General features: G+C 38.8%; 1 protein-coding gene across 1 annotated transcript in view; it reads right to left on the bottom strand.

Moving 5' to 3' along the window:
* The window catches only part of Vmp1 (vacuole membrane protein 1), a 100,237-nt gene that overhangs the window by 52,430 nt on the left and 25,968 nt on the right, over positions 1 to 21,839 (bottom strand). Inside the window, exon 6 of the mRNA XM_048446779.3 lies at positions 12,367 to 12,534. Coding sequence (XP_048302736.1) covers positions 12,367 to 12,534 — 168 coding nt within the window. The remainder of the gene's footprint in view (positions 1 to 12,366; positions 12,535 to 21,839) is intronic.

Raw genomic sequence — 21,839 nt, 5'->3', positions numbered from 1 at the left:
TCACAACTGCCTGAATCTCCACCTTCCTTTGGCTTCTGCAGGCAACTGCACTCATATGTGCACACATCCACATATATACATATGATCAAATTATGATTAAAAATAAATTTAAAAAAGTCAGGTGTGGTGATGTACCCCTTTAATCCCAGTAACTCATCAGGCAGAGGCAGGCAGATGTCTGTGAGTTTAACGTCTTGTCTAAAAAGAATCCTTGAAGGAAATTATCAAATTTAAACATTTTGTGTCATTAGTGTGTAAAAACAGCAGTCTCCAAGTATAAATACATTATCTACATGTGAAATAAGAAGTTTGAAAAAGTCTTATCAAAAGCAATCTACAAATTCAATGCAATGCCCATTAAAATCCCAACAAGATTCTTCACAGACCTTGAAAGAACGGTACTCAACTTCATAAGGTAAACCAAAAATCCAGGATAGCCAAAACAATCCTGTACAATAAAAGAACTTCTGGAGGCATTACAATCCCTGACTTTAAACTCTACTACAGAGCTATAGTACTGAAAACAACCTGATATTGGCATAAGAACAGACAGGAGGACCAATGGGACGGAATAGAAGACCCGGATATCAATGCACACATCTTCGAACACCTGATTTTTGACAAAGAAGCAAAAAAAATCAAATGGAAAAAAGAAAGCATATGTAACAAGTGGAGTTGGCATAACTGGATTTCAACATATAGGAGAATGAAAATAGACCCATATCTATCACCATGCACAAAACTCAAGTCCAAATGGATCAAAGACCTCAACATAAAGCCAGCCACAGTGAACCCTATAGAAGAGAAAGTGGGAAATACACTTGAACGCATTGGCACAGGGAACCACTTCCTAACTAGAACCCCAGCAGAACAGACACTGAGAGAAAAAATTAATAAATGGGACCTCCTGAAACTAAAAAGCTTCTGTAAAGCAAAGGACATGGTCAATAAGACAAAATGACAGCCTATAGAATGGGAAAAGATCTTCACTAATCCTACATCAGACAGAGGTCTGATCTCCAAATACACAAAGAACTCAAGAAACTGGTCACCAAAAGAATACATAATCCAACAAAAAAAATGGAGTACAGACCTAAACAGAGAACTCTCAACAGAGGAATCTAAAATGGCTAAAAGACACTTAAGGAAATGTTCAATATCCTTAGTCATCAGAGAAATGCAAATCAAAAACAACTCTGAGATTCCATCCTACACCTGTAAGAAGGGCCAAAATCAAAATCACCGATGACAACTTATGCTGGAGAGGTTGTGGGGAAAAGGGAACACTTCTGCATTGCTGGTGGGAGTGCAAGCTGGTACAACCCCTTTGGACGTCAGTGTGGCGATTTCTCAGAAAAATTAGGAAACAACCTCCCCCAAGACCCAGTAATACTACTTTTGGTTATATATCCAAAGGATGCTCAATCATGCCAGAAGGATATGTGCTCAACTATGTTCATAGCAGCTTTGTTTGCCATAGCCAGAACCTGGAAACAATCGAAATGCCCCTTGATCGAAGAATGGATTAGGAAAATGTGGTACATTTACACAATGGAGTACTAGACAACAGAAAAAAATAATGACAGCTTGAATTTTGCAGGAAAATGAATGAAGTTAGAAAACATTATTTTGAGTGAGGTAACCCAGACCCAGAAAGACAATTATCACATGTACTCACTCATAGGTGGTTTTTAAACATAAAGCAAAGAAAACCAGCCTACAAACCACAATCCCAGAGAACTTAGACAACAATGTGGACACTAAGAGAGACTTACATAGATCTAATCTACATGGGAAGTAGAAAAAGACAAGATCTTCTGAGTAAATTGGGAGCATGGGGTCCTTGGGGGAGGGTTGAAGGGAGGAGGGGAGAGGCAGCGAGGGGAGCAGAGAAAATGTAGAGCTCAATAAAAGTCAGTAAGAAAAAGGAAAAAAAAAGAACTTTGAAAAAGAACATGCTTAAGTGCCTCAAAGTAAATCTGTGCTGAAGAAGAGAGGAAGAGAAAGGGGAAGGAGAAAAAGGTCAAGAGTATGGAGGGAAACAAACAAGAAGTTAATGTTGGTTAACTCTGTAGGACAATAGAGAAGCCATTAATTTTTAAAGTGCAAAGGATTAAATATTTATCCTCATTTTCATATATGAACTAATCTCAAGGTAACCAAACTGGTTAAGAGAAAATCTTTTCTATGAAAGTTTCCAACCTGGGTATGGAGGCACATGTCTGTAGGCCTGCCTATGAAGAGGCTGGAGAAGGGTACAGGAATTTGAAGACAACCTGGGCAGCAGAGTAAGACACATGATCAGAGGAGAAAAAGGTATTTTAGCCAATAACAAAAGAAAAATCAGATACTTGGAACAATACTATTTTTATTAACCATATTAAATAACAGACATAAATAATGGATTGCTGCCAGTGCTAATGACACAAAGGAGTTATTATTGCACGTTGTGACAGAAATACCAAAGCTATTCCCGTTAAAAACAAAGTATGTCTGGCCACTGTGGAGCACACCAGGCAGGCGGATTGCTCTGAGTTCCAGGATAGCCTGGTCTACATAGTGAGTTCCAGACAGCCAGAGCTACATAGTGAGATCCTGTTTCAAAATAACAACAACAACAACAACCAAAAACAAAACAAAAAAACAACTCAGCCAGGCGGTGTTTGTTTTTAATACCACTGCTTGGGAGGCAGAGGCAAGTGGCTCTCTGGAGTTCTAAGCCAGTTTAGGCTATAGAGCAAATCCCAGGACAGCCAGGAAAAAAAAAAGATTTTGTCTTGAAAAGCCAAAACAAACAAACAAACAAACAACTCTCATAAACTTCAAGGATCTGAATGTATCAACTCACAGAAAACACAGGGAAAGAGAAACAGCCAGTAAACTTGGCACTTGGTAAACCATTTGACAAACACTTTTACTCAATGAACAAGCTTGAAAATAAAAATAGCAGTTAAGAAAATTTAACCAGTCAGCATGGTGGCATATGCCTTTAACCCTAACACTTGGGAGGCAGGCGGATCTCTGTGAATTTGAGGTGAGGATGGTTTATAGAGCAAGTTCCTGAATAGCCAGGGCTACACAGAGAAAACCCTGTCTCGAAAAGCCAAACAAAACCAAACAAAAAAACTACTACTAATCCCTTTTAATATGTATATTAAATTCCTGTGATCTATTCTTTTAAGCCCTAAGGGTAATATATTCACACATAAAATGTATGGGACTAGTTTGAAGGTAACAGCGGGCCAAGCTAGGTGGACATAAAATATTAGTTGAAGTTTGGTAAAAGCACATTAAGTTCATTTTATTACTTTCTGTACTTTTTGGAAACTTAAATTAGTAGCACTGACACCTCAGATAAACCTCATTGGCTACACAACTGCCAATGTACAAAGCTGAACTTTCCCATAATAGAAAGTAGAAGAAGAGTTCATTACAACATTTTAGCTCAAATGTGAACTTCTTTAAATTCTAATGTGGAGTCAAACATCAACCATTCTGAAGCAATCTTCTGATTCAAACATGTGACCAATTTCCTGAAAGCTGTGAGGAAGTAGCATATAGAGTTAAATCGGGAGTTGTGTCTGCTATTAGTTGATCACACCGATTCTATATTCTAATACTTCATATTTTCATAATAGAAAAAGAATGGTAGTCATGTCACTAGTCAACTACTGTACAAATAAACAGAAAGAATATACTCACCCAGGCAGGCTCTCAAAACATATTACGTTAGACACAAAATTAGTTACCTCAAATTAGGCCCTGAGGACTCAGGCTTCTTAAAGTAATTGTATAAGGTTGAGGCTGTAGCTTACTTTGTAAGGCCCTGAGTTTGACCCCCAAAATAGGATAAACTGGTAAATGCCTATAATCTAAGCAGTTGAGAGACAGACAGACACAGGAGGAATAGACATCAAAGTCATCCTGGGCTATATCATGGGTTCAAGTCCAGTGTGGGACACATGAGACCTTGTCTCACTAATAACAATAATGATGGTAGTTTTCTAATTCCTTTTTGAAAGATTTATTTATTTTTAAATTGTGTAGCTCTGGCTCACATTCACTGGTCTCTCCAGTGCTAGGGTTTAAGGCATGCCCCACCATGCTCAATATTTTGAAATTAATTTTTAAAAATTAATATATATACAAAGATGGATATTAGTTTGAAATGGCCTTAAGAATGAAGTTCTGTTAATTCTAAGAATGGGCTAAACTTGAAAATATTACAAACTAAGGACAAAGGAGGCACAAACCTATGATTTCATTTAAGATATGCACAGCAGGCAAATCCACAGAAATGCAAAGTAGAGCAGAGGTTCCCAAGGTCAGGAAAGAAGAAGGAATAAGAAATTATTTTAAGAGAGGGGGGAGGAAGAGAGGGGAGCAGAGAAAAATACATAGCTCAATAAAAACAACTAAACAAAGAAATTATTTTAATTGTTTCAGAATTTCTTTCAGGAGACAGAAAATGTTTTAGAAATGAATACTGGAGACGGTTAGATAAAAATTGTAAATTTGCTTTTATGCCACTGAATTATATGGTTAAAATAGGAAACTTTGTCATGTATATATCCCAAAACGTGAAGCTTTTTGAGAGATGATGTGCATGTTGAACTCCCCTGCTCTGATAACATAGCAACCTCACTCCCACCTCCTCTTACTGCATTATCTGCGATCTCAAGTGAACTCAGATGAGGGCAGATTCCACTACTACACCATAAAATTCTTCATGGAACCTAGCACAGTTTCTGCTTACACTAAAACCTCCAGCCCTAGCTGGGCGGTGGTGGCGCACGCCTTTAATCCCAGCACTCAGGAGGCAGAGAAAGGTGGATCTCTGTGAGTTTAAGGCCAGCCTGGTCTATAAGAGCTAGTTCCAGGACAGGCTCCAAAGCTGTTTTTGACAACCCTGTCTGTCTTTTCTTCTTCTTCTTCTTCTTCTTCTTTTTTTTTTTTTTTTTTTGAGATCCAGGTATTTGAACAACCCTGTCTTGAAAACAAAAAATAAACAAACCCTTCAGCCTTTAAATGTTCAGTAACTATGTGTGGAATTCATGAATGAAAAGCAAATTTGAGAAGGCTTGAACTGGTATAAACATACAAATTATAGGAGTTCAAAAAGATGCTGATGGCAATGCCCATGCTACTACAAATGACCTGTCATCCATGCTCCTGTATGTAACAATAATAAAACTCCCTCCCTCCCAAATGGGGATGTGAAAGGGGACCTAGCTGGGTGGGGGGGAGATTGATGGGAAAGGGATAATGTTCTTGTACACAGTAAAGATTTGTCACTCATATTAGCTTTAATAAAACACCGGCCAGCAGCCAGACAGGAAGTATAAGTGGGGTGACCAGAATAAGAGAATTCTGGGAAGAGTTAGTCACCAGCCAGATGCAGAGGAAGCAAGAGGAGAATGCCTCACTGTGAAAAGGCACCAAACTGTGGGGTTAAATATAGACAAAAATTATGGGTTAATTTAAATTGTAAGAGCTAGTTAATAACAAGCCTGAGCTAATAGGCCAAACAGTTTATAATTAATATAAGTCTCTGGATTTCTTTGGAGTGAATGGCAGGGGGACCAGGTGGGGCAGAAACTTTTGTCTACAGGGGAGGTAATGTAGGGGGAAAGATGTAATTGAAATATATTAGATAAATGTATGAAAATGTAATGATGAAACCTACTATGTATCTACACTAATAAATACATTAAAAGAAGAATACTGACGGGGCACGGTTGTAGCTCAGTGGAAGAGCACTTACCTAGCATGCATGAGGTTGGTACTGTGTTTAGCACCACACCACTCCCTACTTCAAATGCTGCTATATTTTTTGACCTGGAATGGCGTCTAAAGGCCTATAAGGCAAGGGCTTGGCCCTAGATAGGGACTATTAGGAGGTGGAACCTTGATGAAGTGATGACTGCTGGAAGGTTTTAGATCACTCTAGTCTCTTTTGGTTTGATTCTCATATGCCATGAAGTGAGCGGCATGCTCCCACTTCATATGAACAAGGTAGAACCTATGAACAAGGCAGAAGTGAGGTAATAACTGTAAATGACATAAATGATAATGGCTTTGTTGATTTAACAACTCACGATAGTGAAGTCTTTAAGGTCATCTAAAATGATAACGGTTTTATTGGTACAACATATTCATGATAGTGAAGTCTATACTGATATTTCAATTTGAAAATTAGATTAAAAATATTAGCCACATATGGCCTCAGCCTTCCTCTCTGTCCTTTTGGCCCTATGAATTCAACCCATCTCTTGCTTTGTTTTATTTGAGATAGGGTTCCAATTCCTAGGAACTGAACATCTGCCTCCCGAAGAGGCAAATTCGGATGCCAAGATTCTGGAATAATAATAGTCACATCTGCAACTGTGTCTAATAATCCTTCCATTATAATGCTATTTATTAGTACCCTCAGCTTTGGTCTCTATCTTTTATAGTTTACCAAATATACATTATATACATACATACATACATACATACACACACACATATATATATATATCTTTTTTTGGTTTTTCGAGACAGGGTTTCTCTGTGAAGCTTTGGAGCCTGTCCTAGAACTAGCTCTTGTAGACCAGGCTGGCCTCGAACTCATAGAAATTCACCTGCTTCTGCCTCCTGAGTGCTGGGATTAAAGGCATGTGCCACCACTGCCCGGCACATTTTATATCGGAATTTTGATTCATCCTCCATGGTTATTCTATCATCTAGAGCAGTATGGAATTTTACAACAGGTACTGGATTTGCTAAATTTCCTGGAGTGGTGTGTCCTCCATAGTGACTGAGAATGGCTGAACCACTTTTGACCTGGAGTGTGTGAGAGACCACCCTCAAGGATTTTTTCAGTGGTAACTGGTTGTCTTGTTTGTCTCTTTTTGATCACATTCATTGATCCAATCTCAGCTTTTGATTTTAAGCAGGACATCATTAAGGCAAGCAAGACATTCTTTTTTAAAAAAAATATTTATTTATTTTGTATACAATATTCTGTCTGTGTGAATGCCCTAAGGCCAGAAGACCTCATTACAGATGGTTGTGAACCACCATATGATTGCTGGGAATTGAACTCAGGACCTTTGGAAGAGCAGGCAATGCTCTTAACCACTGAGCCATCTCTCCAGCCCCCAAGCAAGATATTCTTTAAAATAAAAATAAATAAATAAATAAAAATAAATAAAAAGAAGGAAGAAGCTAGCACTCAGGAGGCAGAGCAGGTGAATCTCTGTGAGTTCGAGAACAAGCTCCAAAGCTACACAGAGAAACCCTGTGTTGAAAAACCAAAAAAGAAAGTGAACACAAAATCAAACCATAAAATTAGGTAAACTCTCCCACTGTACATTCTAAATTAGGTTTCCATACCTAGGAACTATTGCTAATTAGTGTGTGCCACTAATAATAAAATTCATTGACATTCATTGTATTTACTAATGCTAAGTAATTATCACTGCTTTTAATATTTTTTCATCAAATAGAGATTCAGTACTTGGGGGTTGAGAGATGGCTCATTAGTTAAAAGTGCCTGGTGCCAGAGTCCAATTCCCAACAACCATGGGGGGTGGCTTACAACTGTATATAAATCCAGCTCTACACACTCTCCTGGCTCTCTCCACACTCTACAGTGATCACACACACACACACTCCTAAAAATAAAATTAAAAAACCTTGTCCTCATTAAGCATTAATAAAAAAAATTAAGTTAGCATACAAAGTAATGGGTTTCATTGTAGCATTTTTATATGTATTTTTCCCCTCAGGTACACTCTCTCTTTTTATTATATTTTAAAGATTTATTTATTTTAGTTATGTGTATAAGTGGTTTACCTACATGTATGACTGTGCATCAAATGTATGCTGGTGCCCACAGATATCAAGAGGGCACTGAAACCTCTGGAACTGAAGGATGATTGAGAGAAGCAAGGGCTCTTAATTGCTGAGCCACCTCTCCAATTCCTAATATAGCATTTTAAAGGGCTATCTATATTCAGCACTTACTGGAAAAAACTCTATCAAATGTCATGTCCTGGTCATATTCTACTGTGTACATACATCATATTTTGCTCATTCATTCATTCATTCATTCATTCATCTATTGAAGAATAACGGGTTGTTGTCCTACTTTTAATTATTGTGAGAATGCTGTTAACAATGACGCTCAATGGGCTGGAGAGATGGCTCAGTGGTTAAGAGCACTGGCTGCTCTTCCAGAGGTCCTGAGTTCAATTTCCAGCAACCACACGGTGGCTCAAAACCATCAGTAATGAGATCTGGTGCTCTCATCTGCTATGCAAGCATACATGCAGGCAAAACACTGTATAATAAATAAATAAATAAACAAACAAAAAAAACCAGTGATGTTCAAGTGTCTTGATTATTCTCATTTCTTTTTGGTATTTACGTAGATACAGAATTAGAAGAGAGTCATTAAGATCATTCTTATTTTAATTATTTCTCTGCCAATTTATTGCACATAGCAGCTAACAACTTTACATTTCTGCCACCAATTTCTTTACATCCTGGAAGTCACTTATTTTCCATTACATTGCTATCATCATCATTAATATTAGTAAAACCAACATTTTTATTGGTTTTCTCAGATAAGGTCTCACTCTGTAGCTCAGACAGTCTCAAGCTCATGGCAATATTCCTGCCCTAGGTTCTTGTGCACCACCATGCCTGACCTATTATCAATTTATTAATAATCATCCTAGTGTCATTAAGAAGGGATACCTCTTTATGGTTTGGATCTGCATTCCCCTAGCAACTAATTATGTTGCTCACCTTCTCATATACTTATTGACCATTTATGTATTTTCTTTGGATAAACACCTATTCAGATACCCCTACACAACACACTCTTCCTATGCTTTTGAACCTAAGACATTGCACATTCCAGGCATGTGTGCTATCACTGAGTGAAATCCCCCGCTGACTTTTTTTGGAGGGGGGGCAAGGGGAGTTTCGAGACAGGATTTCTTTGTGTATCCCTGGCTGTCCTGGAACTTGCCCTGTAAACCAGGCTGGCTTCGAACTCATGATATTCACCTGCTTCTGCCTCCCAAGTGTTGGGATTAAATGTGTGTGCCTCCAATGCTCGGCATTTGGATAGTTTTCAAACCTCATCACCTGCTCTGCAGGTGATCTTCCAGTCTCTTGGCGGTATCCATTGAGTGGCATATAATATATGACTTTAAATCTTTTCTTCTCTGTGCTTTTGTTATAAAATATAAGAAATCACTGCCAAATTCAGCAGCATGAAGCTTTTCTTTTTATTCTTTGTGGTAATATTCTGTTTGTGCTTTAATAAATAGAGCTTGCCTGAAGATCAGAGTGTGGAACTAGTCACACTAGTTAGTCATAGAGGTCAGACAGTGGTGGCTCACACCTTTATTCTCTGCACTTGGGAAATAGAGGCAGATGAATCTCTGTGAGTTCAAAGCTACCCTGGGCTTCATGAGATTGAATCAGTCTAAGAGAGAAACAGCCAAGTGGTGGTGGCTCACATCTTTAATCCCAGCACTAGGGAATTGGAGACAGGAAGTGATACCGTTGGGCAGAGAGAGGGATATAATGTGGGAAGAGACAGGAGCTCAGAATTCAGTCTGAGGACTTGTAGAGACAGGAAATCCCATTCAGTCTGAGGATTTTGTAGAGGTAAGAACTATTGGCTGGCTGCTCTGCTTGTCTGATCTTTCAGCTTTTACCCCCTAATATCAGACTCCGGACTTTTATTATTAAGACCAATTAGGATTTGTGCTACATCTCTTAGCTCAGCTTTAGGTTTCTGATATTTTTTAGTCAATTCTCACACATGATAAAGTAAAGGCTTAATTTCATCCTTTCAAATGTGGGAATCCAAATATGCAACAGCATTTAATGAAAAGGCTCTCTTGTAAACACCGAGGAAAACAGGCACCAATTAAAAAACAAAACAAAACTAGATATTAGCTGGGCATTGTGGCACATGCCTTTAAATGTAGTAGAAACAGGCACGCTGTGAGTTCTAGGCCAGCCGAGTGTCACACAGTGAGAGCTTGTGTCAACAGTAACAACAAACCACACAAAACCCACCAAAAGGAAAAACAAAGCCACAGTTGATATGTACTAGATTTTTATAAGACAAAAGACAGTTCTGACGAGGAAAAGAAAACACACATTAGATAAACCCCGTACTGTGGGTAAAGCATGGTGCTGATTGATGGCTGTGAGGAAACACTGAAGGCAATGTCTGTTTTCTTCAGGAGCCACTTGGTATCTAGCACGAACCTGGCTGAAGCAGCACTTCAGACGACGCACACAAGAAGAAGCTGAACAAGGCCAGGACTGCCAACCCCGATGGAAGCTTTGTGTTTGGCATTAGTATTGATCTAGCCACATAAATAACTTTTAAAGGACAAAATTAAATAGGGGCTGGGTGGTGGTGGCGGCGCACGCCTTTAATCCCAGAACTTGTGAGGCAGAGGCAGGTGAATATGTGAGTTGGAGGCCAGCCTCAGCCAGGGAGGGCTGTTACACAGAGAAACCCTGTTTTGAGGGGGAAAAAAAAAGAAAAAAAAAAAAGAAAGAAAGAAAAAAAAGAGCAAGCAAGGAAGAAATTGTATAGGTAGCCTCCTTTCTTCCTTCTTTCCTTCTTCTTTTTTCAAGACAGGTTCTCTGTCTGTTCTGGAACTAGCTCTTGTCGACCAGGCTGGCCTTGAACTCACAGAGATTCCTCTGCCTCCTGAGTTCTGGAATTAAAGGCCTGCACCACCACTGCCCAGCTGGTAGCCTCCTTTTTAGCATGTTCCAAATGTCTTCTGTTATTCTAATAATAATTTTCATAATAATCTCCTCAAATCTATAAAACATACAACTAGCATAATGAATCTGTATCTAATGTTTATAAACGCGCAACAGGAAGCATGACAGCTCTTCCTGCCTTTCACAGTCAACAGACTTAACAAATAGCATTTCCTTTAGAGTTTCTTCAAAGCACAACATGATTGCTGGGCTGAGGATGCAGTTTAGTGGAAGAACACTTGCTTTTAGCAAGTGCCAGGCTCAGTGTTCGATCTGTAGAATCACCAGTGGAAAAAGGCACTATCATGTGACTTTTAAAACTCTCTCTTCTACAGCTGGACAAAGGTTTAGTGGTTGAATGCTTGCACTTCTTTCCTAGAGGATCTGGGTTCAATTCCCGGAACCTACATGGTGACTCCCAACTTCAGTTCTGGGGTTCTAATGCTCTCGTTTAAACTCCACTGGTACCAGGTACACAAATGGTTATACATCATACTTGCAGGAAAAATACTTACTCACATAAACATATACATACACCCCAGAACCAAAAAACTTGCTTCTAAGTTATGGTGCCAATGCCTGCTTTAATGAATTAGAATTTTAATTTAATTTGTTTGTTTTCTTGAGACAGGGTTTCTCTTTCTCTGTGTGAGAGCTCTAGCTATCCTGGAACCGGCCTTGTAGACCAGGTTGGCCTCAAACTCAGAGATCCACTTGCCTGTTCCACCCAAATTCTGGGATTAAAAGTAAAATTAAGAATTTTTAAAAACTTTATTTGCTTATTTATATGTGTGTGTGCTCATGTATACACACCCATATGCTCATGTGTACATGCTTGTGTGTCCGTGCAAACGGATGCCATGGTATGGGTGTGGTCAGGGGCAGAGAACAATGTATGGCAGTGGCTCTCTCCTTCCACCACGGAGGTCCCAGGGACTGACTCAATACATTAGGCTGGGCAGCAGACACCTTTGCCCAGTGAACGATCTCACTGACTCCTGAGGTAAAATCTGTATCTGATCTTTTCTATATGCCTTTATTTCCTAAGAACCTTTGAGGAAAAGAAAAGTTAAGGGAATATAAACATAATGAAGAGTTTAAATTACACATGCACTAAAAGGAAATTTAAGTAAAACAGCAAGAGAATGAGTAGGACAACTGAGAAATAGGATTACTACGTAACTACGTAGTCTGAAATCAACACAGCAAGGAAGCTTGGTTTATACAAAGAATGGTGGATATTTTCACTAACAATGCTGAAAATGAAATAAATTCTCTAAGAACAAACACCGTGTTTATTTAATCTATTTGTGAAATACATGACTGCTTTTTTTTGTTTCTGCAGTCTAGTTTGACTGGGAACTTACAATCCTTCTGCTTAAGCTTCGAAAGTACCAAGATTACAGGCACGGGACACCATGTGCAGCCTTGTAACTACTTAAGGAGTCTTTGCCTTGGAAGTATGCAGCAAGTGGCCTCACAAATTCTTCACTGAGTCATATTCTTAAAAGGTTTGACATAGCATCAAGGTGGCAAGATTAGTTTAGTCAAATATGAAAACGCAGGTCTTACCCACATGCAGGCTTCAACTCTAACTTTTGAGATGATACTCCACAAAGAAACAGTTCCTTCAGTGCCTTCTTCATCTGGACAGATAATCTGCTCAGGGTACGGTGGCTCAGGGAAATTAACTGAATTGCATTCATAAGCAGCTAATGTAACTGAAGCGATATGTGGGCCCTAGAAAACAAATGTAAGAAACCTTTGATGAGAAATACTAATGAAAAAGGAATTCTGATGCATGCTATTTCAACATCACATTAATCACTATGAAATACAAGGAAAACAGTGTTTTCAGAGAACAAGATTCTGCATAAACACACATTCTAAGATGCAGTTAGTAATTGGGTAAAAGAATCTCTCCCAACCCAGCTCTAGGCAACCTATCTAATTTTTCACTTGATTTATATATTATTTATCCAGAATTACTTGTCAAAATGTTATCCCTGGGGGGCTGGAGAGATGGCTCAGAGGTTAAGAGCATTGCCTGCTCTTCCAAAGGTCCTGAGTTCAATTCCCAGCAACCACATGGTGGCTCACAACCATCTGTAATGGGGTCTGGTGCCCTCTTCTGGTATACAGGTATACACACAGACAGAATATTGTATACATAATAAAATAAAAAAATAAAACTTCCTTAAAAAAAAAAAAAGAAACCCTGTCTCAAAAAGGTTATCCCTGTAATAAAATTTTATGCACAATTTGAGAATACCTACCCTTTCCAGTGAGTTCCTAAAAAAGATGAAACATGTAACCACTTATCAATAAGTTGTACTTTTAAAAGTATTTTCCTATAGCAACTCTAACTCCAGCTACGGTGGATCTGATGCCCTCTCCAGTCTTCTATAGGTACTTGCACGCCTATATGCACGTGCACATGAGCACACACATGCACATATACACAATTACAAATAAAACAATTTAGAAAATCAACTGTAGGATTCGTAAAAATAGGGGGCTGGTGAGATAGCTCATGAATGTACTTGTTGTGCAGACCCAACGCAGTCCTCTGACTTGGTCTTTGTCTCTCTCTTCCTCCCTTCCTCCCTCCCTCCCTCCCACATTAATAATAAATAAAATAAATACAAGAATTGGCAAAACTGTAAATTCCCACATGTCCTAAGCATAGATTTGGTGGTTGTCTGTTAGTATATAATATATAGTAGTCATTATCTGTTTAAAGAAAAATACTTTCATTGAACAGGATTATATACACATGACATTTTGTACTGACCATATTGTGTGACTATTTCTGAATGTGAAGGTTTCTAGCAAAGATTTTTCCACTGACTTTTCATAAGTGATTCAGACCTAAAAAAGGTAATCATTATGTATCAAAGCCCTTTAAGGTCAGAGAATAAATGAATTTGTGGTTTAAAAAGTCAGCTATATAAGATGTATTGATGAAAATGAAGCATTTCAGGGGCTGACAGAATGGTTCAGAGGGTAAGGACACTTGTCATCAATTCTGATGTCTTGCGTTCCACTGCCAGAACCTACATGCTAGAAGGAAAGTGACACCTACTAGCTGTCTGAGATAGCCACGTGCACACTGATACGCGCGCTTGTAAACAAGCTAAAGTTCTTAAGAGAAAATAAATTATTACAGAAGTCCTACTTATTACAAAGATAACAAATTATTCACTTATTAAGAATTACTCATCTTTTTTCTTTTTTAATGCACACGAGTATATTGCCTGCATGCATCGGTATGTGTCTGGTGCATGAGAAGGCCAGAAGAGGGAGATGGATCCCCTGGAACTGAGGTTACCTCCTGGTTACCTCCTGGTTGTGAGGTACCATGGGGGAGCTGTCAAACAAATCTGGTCCTCTGCAAAAGTAGCAAGTGCTGCTAACCGCTAAGTTATTCTCCAGACCCCAAGATTTATTTCTATTACTTTTAATTATTTGTACTTGTGTGTGAGTATTAGCACATGAATGCAGGTGCCCAGAGAGGCCAGAGGCAAGGGACTGTCCTGGAACTGTGTGCCACCTGATGCGTGTGCGAGAAACCAAGCTCTGGAAGCACAGCAGACACTCTCCAACACCTCTCCCACCACTCCTTCCATGTTTACTCACTTGCTTGTTTTTTATACGTTGGTTTTTAAGAAAGATGTTTAAAATTCTACTTGACCTTTTTACTTTTTAGTCTTTGCTTCTTATTTTTTTCTTGGATTTTAATTCTTGGAAATTCTTATATAACAATATTCAAAATTTAAAATGTTGATGGTTTTAAAGACAATATATTTTTTTTTGTTTGGTTTTTTGAAGACAGTATATCTCACTATGTAGCCCTGGCTAACCTCAAAATCACAGATACACTTACCTGCCTCTGCCTCCCAAGTGCTGGGATTAAAGGCCTGTGCCACAACCCATGGCTAAAAAAAAATAATATTTTTATTTTGCCCCTTTATTTTAAAAATTTATTTATTCTTTGGCAATTCCAGACATGAATACAATATTCCGATTATATCAACATCCCAGAAGTCTTCTTAGGGACCCTCAATTAGGTTTTTAAAAATCATGCTTAACCATAAAAACAAAAACTTGGGTTTTTGTTGTTCTTTAAAAAAACATTAAATTTAGAAAATAGATTCCACAGTTGGAAGAAAAAGGATTATTTTCTGATCCTACCAAAAAGAAAACAAACATAACAAAATTTTGAATTAAAAGTTTAGATAGCCTTAACTCCAGAGTAACAACACAATGACATCTAGCAAATCCACTATAAAAACAGTAACTACAATCAGGCAGAGAGCTTCACCCTGAATTCTAGGGCAGCCCAGGATACATAGTGAGATCTAGTTTCAGAAACAGATTTTTTGTTTTGTTTTGTTTTGTTTTGTTTATTTATTTATTTATTTATTTATTTATTGTTTTTTGAGACAGGGTTTCTCTATGTAGTCCTGGCTGTACTGGAACTGACTCTGTAGACCAGGCTGGCCTTGAGCTCACAGAGATCTCCCGAGTGCTGGATTAAAGGCGTGCGCAACCACTGCCAAGTCAAAAACAACACTTATAACATAAGAAATCACAAGAGACATATGATGGCAGTAATTAAAAAGGAAGAAAATGCAAAAGGTGACTGTTTTTTCCTTTGGCTACAAATACAGCTGGACTTTTTATTTTTAAGGGGTGATGGGCGAGTGTAAATCAGAAAATAAGGCACCAATGGTTTAGAAGTGGTCCAGCTTCCCAACACCTGGGAGGCAGAGGCAGGCAGATCTTTGTGAGTTCGAGGTCAACCTGGTCTATAAGAGCTAGTTCCAGGACAGGCTCAGAAAACTACAGAGAAACCTGTCTCGAAAAAGGAAAAAAAAAAAAAAGTAAATTCTCACCAATTTCAGACTTTTCCCTAAAGGTGACTTCCAGGCTGAGGTATAGGAAAGTTGCTAAAGGTCTGCCGAGAAGGCACAAGGCCCTGGGCTCCGTCTCTACCATAGAGCAGGTGTGGTGACTCACAAGACTGCAATCCAGCACTCAGAAGGTGTAGGACAAAGGACAAAAGGTTTGTTTATTCCCAGTTACCTAGCAAGCTCTGCAACAATAGCCAGGCACAGTCTACTAAGGAGTTTCAGACCAGCTGGGGTCACATAGTGAGACCCTTTTTGTTCATTCATTCAACAGTGGTTCATACTTCCCATAGCCATTCTATTAAGTCATGATTACTCAGTTAAGAGGCAGATGTGGTGGTTTCCGGACAAAATGAAAGCTACAGCTTGGCTAACAACTCTATCCTCGCCTTCGTTCATTTTCACAGGTCTTTTGTAGCCTACACCTCGACATTTTAGGTTAGACGGCGTTTACTGAGAGGAAACCTTACACTTCTCAACTTTATACTTAATCGTTGCTAACATAACTAACTGGAATGAAGTTTACAACAAACAAGCAAGAACAAATGTGTTCTGAATACAATACTTCAGAAAATTACATATGTTCAAGTCACTCATGCTCTCTTTATAGAGCTGGGACTGAACTAGGGGGTCTCACACATGCGATGCAGGTGCTCTATCACTTATCCTTCTAGAATCCCTGGACCCGAAACCATCTTTTAAGCATAATTTTTAAAAAGTGCAGACCTTGAGGGAGGGGAAACTGTGGTCTGTATGTAAAATTAATTAAAAAAATATTTAAAAAAGTGCAACCCTCACCAATGTATTACATGAAAGTCATACTTTAGCTATATCAAAGAAATAAGTGAGCCAGACTAGAAATTATAGCACAAGAAAGGATTAACTAGATATAACCAGTATAAAATACAAAATAGGTCAATAGAAAGTACCCAACCTAAAGGATGTAGAGAGAAAGCACAGGGAAACAAACACTCAGTGGCCTGTGGGATAAAAATCAATCAGTATAATACACATATGGGAGATAATGGGTTTCAGAAAAGCACTAAAAGAAATAATGGTCAAATATTTTACAGATTTTATGAAAAACAACAACCCATGAAAACAAAGATCTAGGGAATAAAACAAACCTAAGTGAGAATCAATGGAAAGAAAGCGAAACAAGATGACGGAAAGAAAAGTGTAACAGTCAAAATGGCAGGCTCAGCCACCGGGAAAGCCTTCGAGACCAGGAGGGGAGACGGGGCCAGACTACAAGCAGATAATGGGAACGAAAGACAACAGAATTTACTTTTGTAAGATGCTGAAAGAACAAAGGAAAATACATGTAAGCTAGAATCCATGGAAAACATACTTCAAAAATAACATGTGATGTGGAGAACACTGGTAACACAGATCTTCCTCTTTATTGACTCTTTCATAAGATAAGGAGCTGTTTGAAGTGAAGGCTGGGCTGGTGTACAGCTCAGCTTACAGCACTTGCTCTGCATGGATGAATTCCTAGGGTGAATTTCTAACACAGGAAGGAGAAAAGTGTGGGATTACAGCAGCCTTTGGGGCCACGACCTCAGCAGAGGGAAAAGGGAGATAAGAAAAGCACACAGAGAAGAGAAGTGGAGAGCACAGCTCAGGTTATCACACCACACAGTTTAAGGTGCATCACCCGTCACAAACCTCACAGCAATCACTACAATTTTCTTTAAAGCTATGGTAAGTAGGCCAATAAGTAAGATGCTACTACCAATGTCAAGGAGACAAGTGGGGAAGAACAAAAGCTGACAAACCCTGAGAGCACTGTACCTAACTTCATCCAATCAGCTTGAGAACTGCATTAGTTGGAAATAGACCAAATCCACAAGTAAAAAAGGTAAGGATTCTTAGACTTGATTAGTTAATCCCTCTGACAGTCAGAGGGATGGCTCAGAAGTTAAGAACAAGGGAGGCTCTTCCAGAGGACCCTAGCTTTGCTCCCAGGACCCCACAGCAGCTTGCATCTGTCTACAGTTTCAGTTCCAGAGGATCTGACACCACCTTACCTCCTCAGGGAACAGATGCACACACATGTGCAGATACACACATGCAAGTGAAACACTCATACACATAAAATAAAATTTTAAAAAATCTTTTGAAAACTATATAGTTATAAATAGGAGCTGAGTAAAGTAAAATGGAAGCGTCAGCAAAGACAAACCTAAATACAATCATAAAAGATGGAGTGGCTATATTAATACTAGACAAACTTAAGAACAGAATAGGAGGACGTTTCATAATGATAAGAGTTAATTTTCAGGAAGCTAAAGAAATTTTAACATGTATATATTCAGTAACACTGGCAAATACAAAAAGCAACACTTGACAACTGAACAGAGGAATAAACAGCTTCCTGGCTACAGTAGGATTCCCCTCACCTTTTTTGGGATGGGGTGGTGGGATTAACAGACTTGGTTTTGAAAGTGTCACTAGTAGCCCAGACTGCCCCTGCACTCCTGATCTTGTTATTCTTCCTTGCAAAAGCTACTATTACAGTGTCCATAACTACGCTTAGCGGATCACTGAAAATTTCAACACCCAACGTGGTGGCCAGTTTTATATCAACTTGACAAAAACTAGTGTCATTTTGGAAAAGGGAACTTTGGGCAAGCCTGTGGTATATTTATTGATGGATGATTGACATGAGAGGAGAGGATCCAGCTCTTTGTGGTGTCACTCCTGTGTTGGTGTTCCTGGGTGCTACAAGGAAGCAGGCCGAGCAAGCCATGAGGACCCAGCAAGAAAGCACTCCTCTCCAGCTGCTGCCTTAGTGCCTGCCTCTGGGCTCCTTCCTGCAATGGAGCATGAGCTAAGAATTGCAAAGTGAACTAAACCCCTAAACCCTTCCCTTCCCAGTGTTTTTTTTTTTTTTAAAGACAAGGTTAAGTAGAATAAAAATTCAAATGGACACAGGAGATTTGAGCAACAAAGATGATAGAGCAAGGTCAGTACAGGAAATAGTTTTAGGGAAAAGTGGTAAAAAGATTTTAAGGTTTTATTTTGTTTTCTTCCAAACTCAAAATAATCTTTGTAATCCAACAAGAAAGTTTAGCTATTTGTGACACTGGACATCTGGATTTGCTTCATTTTGAAATTCCATATCTAGTCTCATAAATTGTATTTATTACACAATATTTCCCAAAGTTTGATTAATGAAATAATTCTGCTTTGGTCAGGATAATACACATAGCACTTGCTCAAGCAAGTCCATTGGGGTGAGAATACACCAAACTTAGATAGGAAGGTAGGATTTCTAACAAGAGCGGACATAAATATTTGTCTGTGAAAAAAAGTATTTCAGTCAGGCAGTGGTGGCACACGCCTTTAATCCCAGTGCTTGGTAGGCAGAGACAGGCGGAGCTCTTTGAGTTCAAGGCCAGCCTGGTCACCAGAGTTCAGGACTTCCAGGTATTTTAGGTTGTTTTTGCAGCTATGGCTCAGACTGACCTCTGACCTCAAATGACAGACTCTCCCGCCTCAGCCTCTCAGCTCTAAGACTACAGGCATGTGCCACAGACTCAATTCTTTTTACACAAATTTTAAAAAGTTACATTCCTACAGTTTATATTCTTTCCAGAGTAAAGTACAAAGAAAAAACTTACAACTTAGACAATTTTGTGGGATCTCTTTTTACTCTGGCTTTAGTAATAGGTACTGTTAGTTCTAAATTAAATTCAGAAAAGAAATTTAAGCCTTCATTTTTGTTATTTAGAGACAAGTTTTCATTGTGTAGCCCAGCCTGGTATTCACTAGTGAGATTAGGATGGGTTCCACCACATCCTAAAGAGTAAAAATCTAAAATAATAATAATAGTAAGAATTTAATTTTTAAAAAATTCCATGTATAATGGAGCGGGCTAGAGGACAACCTGTGCGTGGTGCTTTGTTCCCACCACGTGGTCCCGAGGCTCGGTGGTACAGTACACCTTTACCAGCTGAGACGTTGAGATGGCTCAAAAACACTTCCTTCTAAGTGATTGTCTCTAAGGTCATGTCAAACAGAACTACTGTAACCTGGGGGAAAAAGAAAGCTAAGTTATGCCTGCTGTCTATGGGACAGCTATACAAGTCCAGAAAAGACCTTTTGGTGTCACAACACAAATTAGGTTTTTCATTAGGAGGTATGAATATATTCATACTTCAATAAGTTAAAAATGCTATAATTATAAAATTATGAAATAGTATGTGTATTTCTACTTTAGTTCAAACAAACAAACTTCCATTTTCTAGGTTTTAAAATTTCTGAGTTCTTTGTATGGACACCAGAGCAGGTCATAACTTACTACAATTACACCCCTCCCTTTGGTGTGGAAGGCCATATTCTTACCAAGTTTCATTACACAGAATATGTAACCCTGGAAACCACGGAGAGCTGGAGATACCTTTGTGTTTACTTTTAGGGCTGGCTATCTTTTAAAGAATTATAAATTTAAAATGGTTATATGAGGTAACTAGGAGCTAATTTAGTCAAGCCTCTTTGTATGGTGTGTGTGTGTGTGTATGTGTGAGTGTGTGTGTGAAAGTACTCCTAAGAAGACAAGCTGACAGTCTTACACTCAAGGTGGCTGTCTTAAAACTGATAAAACATTCCTAAAGAGTGGCGTCGCTCCATAACATCTGTGAAGTCAATCATAGCTGAATCTATCATCTACATACAGAACTTAAGTGAGATCCCAAAGGCAAAATTTCCAATTAGTCTGTCTGGAAAACTCAGGGCAAAGGTAATAAAATTGAGTCCTGTGCTGATTCACTGGGAAAGCATGTGTCTCCTCACCGGTTCACTAAAGAACAAAAGGCCAGGGCTGGCCCGGACTCTTCGTCAGGGCTATCTGGGAGATAAGGAAGTGCAAGAGGATGATCAGTGGTTGTCTGGATGACTTGCAGCCTTTTCCTTCTTTTCTGAAGTTCAACTTTTAGGGGCCTTTAGAAGCCCTTTCTACACAGGAACTCTACTCCCCCAAAGTTGAAAACTAGTTATTGCTTTTCTCATCATCATCTATTCATCAGTCAGAAAACAACTTACTTAAAGTTATGATTGCTCTACAGCAAGTAGTTCATGGGTAGAATACAGAACTAATTTCTTTTTGTTTGTTTGTTTGTTTTGAGACAGAGTTTCTCTGTAGCTTTGGAGCCTGTCCTGGAACTAGCTCTTGTAGACCAGGCAGGCCTCGAACTCACAGGGATCCGCCTGCCTCTGCCTCCCGAGTGCTGGGATTAAAGGCATGTGCCACCACCGCCCAGGAACAACTAATTTCAAGTTGATGCCAAAAAGCTGACCTGCTCTTTTTTTCTTTTTAAATTTTATTTGTTGGGGTATTTTGTGTGCATGCATGCTTGTGCCCAGAGAGGTCAGAAGAGGGTTTCAGCTCTCGTGGGACTAGAATTACAGGGGATTGAGAGTCAGCTGCCATGTGGGTGCCGAGCCTCTGGAAGAATAGTTGGTGCTTTTAACCACTGAGTCACCTCTCCAGTCCTCAGACCCATTCTTAGATTCTTTTGGTCAAGTCTCAAGCCAGGCCCCAGGTCTCTATAAAATGCAGTATGGTATCTCTAAACACAATAACCTAGGCATTAGTTAATGTGAATGCCAGGTCTTTACATATGTTAGTAATTTAACAAGGTATAATTAGAATTCTGTCTTATCTTCCTAATATAACAAAATGTTTTAAAAAATGTAACAATGGCTGTGCTACCTAGGACAACAATATATAATTATATTTTAAAAGTATAAGTTCATAGTTGCTAGCTAAAACAAAAGAAGTGTACGCTATAATATTAGCTCATAAACCTTTTGGAAGTCATTTGATTGTAACGGATTAGTACATATAAAGGCAGACTTCATGTAACTCACAACAGCCTCCTCCTTAGCGCAGCTGGCAGCAGGGTCAGTCTCATAAAACCAAGTAACTTAAAACTGGTTTTAAAGATTTACAAATAATTGAATAGCATTAATTATAGTATGATGTTTTAGTATATTTATACATTATATATTGATAAACTCAAGATTTTTAACAGATACCTCACCTCAAATATTTGTCAATAAACCTGAGAGGGCCGACATGGCGACACCCACCTTTAATCCCAGCACTAGAGACCAGCATGGTGA

This window comes from Myodes glareolus, chromosome 9, assembly GCF_982192425.1.
Source record: "Myodes glareolus chromosome 9, mMyoGla1.1, whole genome shotgun sequence".
Taxonomy (NCBI): Eukaryota; Metazoa; Chordata; class Mammalia; order Rodentia; family Cricetidae; genus Myodes; species Myodes glareolus.
Note: the sequence above shows the minus strand (reverse complement) of the source record. Positions and strands in the feature narration are given on the sequence as shown.